The 3,877-nt window shown below is 40.5% G+C and overlaps 1 protein-coding gene across 1 annotated transcript; it reads left to right on the top strand.

Moving 5' to 3' along the window:
- The first annotated feature begins 360 nt into the window (after positions 1 to 360).
- LOC129621143 (olfactory receptor 11H6-like) lies at positions 361 to 3,632 on the top strand. Its single transcript, XM_055537220.1, has 2 exons — positions 361 to 1,281; positions 3,615 to 3,632. The coding sequence occupies exons 1-2, from the start codon at positions 361 to 363 to the stop codon at positions 3,630 to 3,632; spliced, it is 939 nt and encodes a 312-aa protein (XP_055393195.1).
- Positions 3,633 to 3,877: the final 245 nt, after the last annotated feature.

The following is a 3,877-nucleotide window of genomic DNA, read 5'->3' as shown; positions in this document are numbered from 1 at the left end:
GATCAATGTTCTCTAAAGTTCAGTGCATCAAGCAACCCAATGAGAGATGCAGAAAGGAAATATCTGAAATTCTACTTTTACTTTAATTCTAAGAAAACTTTTTTTCAAAATCTTTACCAATATTTACTATATTTATTGACAGTGGTTTGTTGATAGTTTAAAAGCAAATAGTCATATATAGAAGAGTACACTCAACAACTGTATTGTTGGACTATCCAATCAAAAATAGAAACTATTGGTCTAGTCCTCTCCCTTACCCTCAGGAAAACGTGCTCATCTCCTGAGGAGGAATCAGGAGACATAGTTCTCTTTGTAAATGTAATTTCTGCTCCAATCCTCACAGAATGGACAGAAATGATGATGTCAAAGGTCAGAAATATTTCCCACGTTGTGAGTGAGTTCATCCTCTTGGGCTTCCCTTGCCGCTGGGAAATAGAGATCTTCCTCTTTTCCATATTCTTTATAACTTACATCCTGACCCTCCTTGGAAATATGGCCATCATGTGTGCAGTGCGTTGGGACCGCCGGCTCCACACCCCAATGTACTTTCTTCTGGCCAACTTCTCCTTCCTGGAGATCTGCTATGTCAACTCTGATGTGCCCAATATGCTGGCCAACTTCTTCTCCCAAACCAAAACCATCTCCTTTGCTCGGTGTCTCCTCCAGTTGTACTTCTTCTTCTCACTGGGCACAACGGAATGCTTATTTCTCTCCATCATGGCCTATGACCGTTTCCTGGCAATCTGCCGCCCTCTGCACTACCCCACCGTCATGACTACTAAGTTCTGCAGCAGCCTGGTCATCTTTTGCTGGGTGTACGGTTTCCTCTGGTTTCTGATCCCAGTGGTACTCGTTACTCAGCTACCGTTTTGTGGCCCAAATGTGATTGATGACTTTCTGTGTGACGTGGGTCCTCTGTTGGCCCTGGCTTCAGCATGTGTCCCAGTCCCAGGGACTGTTCTCATATGTGGTACCATGAGCTCCCTCCTTATCTTTGCCACCTTTTTCTACATTGCTGGATCCTACACCCTGGTGCTGAGGGTTGTAATGCAGGTGCCTTCAGTGGCTGGCCGGAAGAAGGCCTTCTCCACCTGCTCCTCACATCTGGTTGTTGTGTTTCTATTCTATGGTTCTGTCATGATGACATATGTGAGTCCAGGGTCAGGACAAGCAGAGGGCATGCAGAAGTTCACAACTTTGTTCTACTCAGTTTTGACCCCCTTTTTCAACCCCATGATCTATAGCCTCCGGAATAAAGAAATGAAAGATGCTTTGAAGAAAGTTGTAGGAGGTTCCTAAAACTGCTGCCACTGCTACTGCTAAGTTGCTTCAGTCGTGTCCAACTCTGCGTGACCCCATAAATGGCAGCCCACCAGGTTCCCCCGTCCCTGAGATTCTCCAGGCAAGAACACTGGAGTGGGCTGCCATTTCCTTCTCCAATGCATGAACGTGAAAAGTGAAAGTGAAGTCACTCAGTCATGTCCGACTCTTCGCGACCCCATGGACTGCAGCCTACCACGCCCCTCCATCCATGGGATTTTCCAGGCAACAGTACTGGAGTGGGGTGCCACCGCCTTCTCGATCCTAAAACTGGGACTATGCAAATTAAAGTTGGAAAATCATTGATCTCTGAAAAGGCTCACAATAATCACAACCACATGTAACACTTTCTATTGACATCTACCTCCAACCGAGCAGTGGTTCTCAACTAACTGACTCTGAAATAGGGGTATTAGGACCAAGACACAGGTATTTTGAAAAGTCCTCTGGGATACTGTAATATACAGAGAGGGTTAAGAACCCTCAAATTTAGGAATTTCTAAACTCTTTAATGGGCTTCCCAGGTGGCTCAGTGGTAAAGAATTCACCTGCCAATGCAGGAGACACAGGTTCAGTCTCTGGGTTCAGAAGATCCCCTGGAGAAGGAAATGGCAACCCACTCCATTTTTGCCTGGAAAATCCCATGGACAAAGGAACATGGTTACAGTCCATGGAGTCACAAGAGTTGGACATGACTTAGTGTCTAAATAACAACAACAACAAAATTCTGTGATAACACAGAGTGAGACCACACACACACACACACATCCCTTTTCTTTTCAAAAGCCACTTTAGTGCAAATCAGTCAAACTGAATCACTCTTTTATAGGTGGCTGTCCAGTTTTACCAGCACCACTTGTTGAACAACCAGTTTTTTTATCCACTGTATATTCTTGCCTCCTTTGTCATAGGTTAATTGACCAAGGTGTGTGGGTTTATTTCTGGGCCTTCTATTTTGTTCCATTAATCTATGTATCTATTCTTCTGCCAATAATATGCTGCTTTGATTACTGTAGCTTGGTAGTATATACTGAAGTCTGGGAGGGTTATACCTTTAATAAGACATGTTATAACCCAAATATAATAATCACTGCTTTGCCAAAAAAAAAAAATGTTTATATCCAAGATAGGGCAATCTCTTTTGAATGATTTGTACATGCTTTTTTGAAGAGATTATGCATAGAAAAGGGGCTTCCCTCATAGCTCAGTCAGTAAAGAATCTGGTGCAATGCAGGAGACCTGGGTTTGATTCCTGGGTCAGGAAGATCCCCTGGAGAAGGAGATGGGAATCCACTCCAGTATTCTTGCCTAGAGAATCCCATGGACAGAGAAGTCTGGCAGACTACAGTCCATGGTGTCACAAGAGTCAGACGTGACTTAATGACTAAACCAACAACAAAAAAATGCATAGAAAAAAAAAAGAATATGAAAAACTATTCTGGCATTGTACTGGCCTTTGGAGTGACCCAGGTTAGCAATATTTCTTTCCTGTCCTCAGGGTACCATTCCCCCATCCCCCTCACCCCCGTTTATTTATTTTGCTTTTATTTCTTCTGCCTTAAAAGATTGATCCAGGAAAATACTGATACTATTTACATCAGCATTCTGCCTTGTTCTTTTCCTTGAGTTTTATGGTTTCCATTCTTACTTTTAGATTTTAACCATTTTTAGTTTATTTTTGCATATTGTATGAGAGAATGTTCCAATCTCCTGCTTTTATAGGTGGCTGTCCAGTTTTCCCAGCACCACTTGTTCTTGCTTCCTTTGTCATAGGTTAATTGACAGTCTGTGTGCAGGTTTATTTTTGGGCTTTCTGGTCTGTTCTGTTAATCTATGTGTCTATTTTTATGCTGCCAATAATATGCCATTTTGATTGCTGTAGCTTTATAGTATAGACTGAAGTCTGGGAGGGTTATACCTCCAGGTTTGTTATTTTCTCTCAAGATTGCTTTGGCAATTCAAGGTCTTTTGTGGCATGATATGAATTTTATAATTATTTGTTTTACTTCTATGAAAGAATGTAATGAGTATTTTGATAGGAGCTGCATTAAATCTGTAGATTGCTTTGGGTAGTATGGCCATTTTAACAGTATCAATTCTTCCAGTCCAAGAGCATGGGATATCTTTCCATTTATTTGTATTATCTTCAGTTTCCTTCACTTATGTTTTACAGTTTTCAGAGTATAGGCCTTTTATCTCCTTGATTAAATATATTCCTAGTGTTTTGGGGGAGTGTTGATGCAATTTTAAATGGGACTGTTTTGTACTTTCTCTTCCTGATAGTTCATTTTTAGTATATAGAAATTCAATAGATTCCTGTGTATTATATCCTGAAATCTTACTGAAATCATTTACAGCTGTAAGTTTTGGGGTAGAGTCTTTAGGGTTCTTTATGGAGTATCATGTCATCTACAAATAGTTACATTTTTATATCTTCCTTTCCAATTTGGATGTTTTACTTCTTTTCTTTTTTTAATTAATTTATTTATTTATTTTTAATTGGAAGCTAATTACTTTACAATATTGTTTTATTTCTTTTTCTTGTCTTTTTACTGTA

Source organism: Bubalus kerabau, chromosome 10, assembly GCF_029407905.1.
Source record: "Bubalus kerabau isolate K-KA32 ecotype Philippines breed swamp buffalo chromosome 10, PCC_UOA_SB_1v2, whole genome shotgun sequence".
Taxonomy (NCBI): Eukaryota; Metazoa; Chordata; class Mammalia; order Artiodactyla; family Bovidae; genus Bubalus; species Bubalus kerabau.
This window is presented reverse-complemented; position numbering and strand designations above follow the sequence as displayed.

Bases quoted from the DNA above. Each gene is read 5' to 3' on its own strand.
- LOC129621143 (XM_055537220.1), top strand. From the start codon at position 361: ATGTCAAAGGTCAGAAATATTTCCCACGTTGTGAGTGAGTTCATCCTC.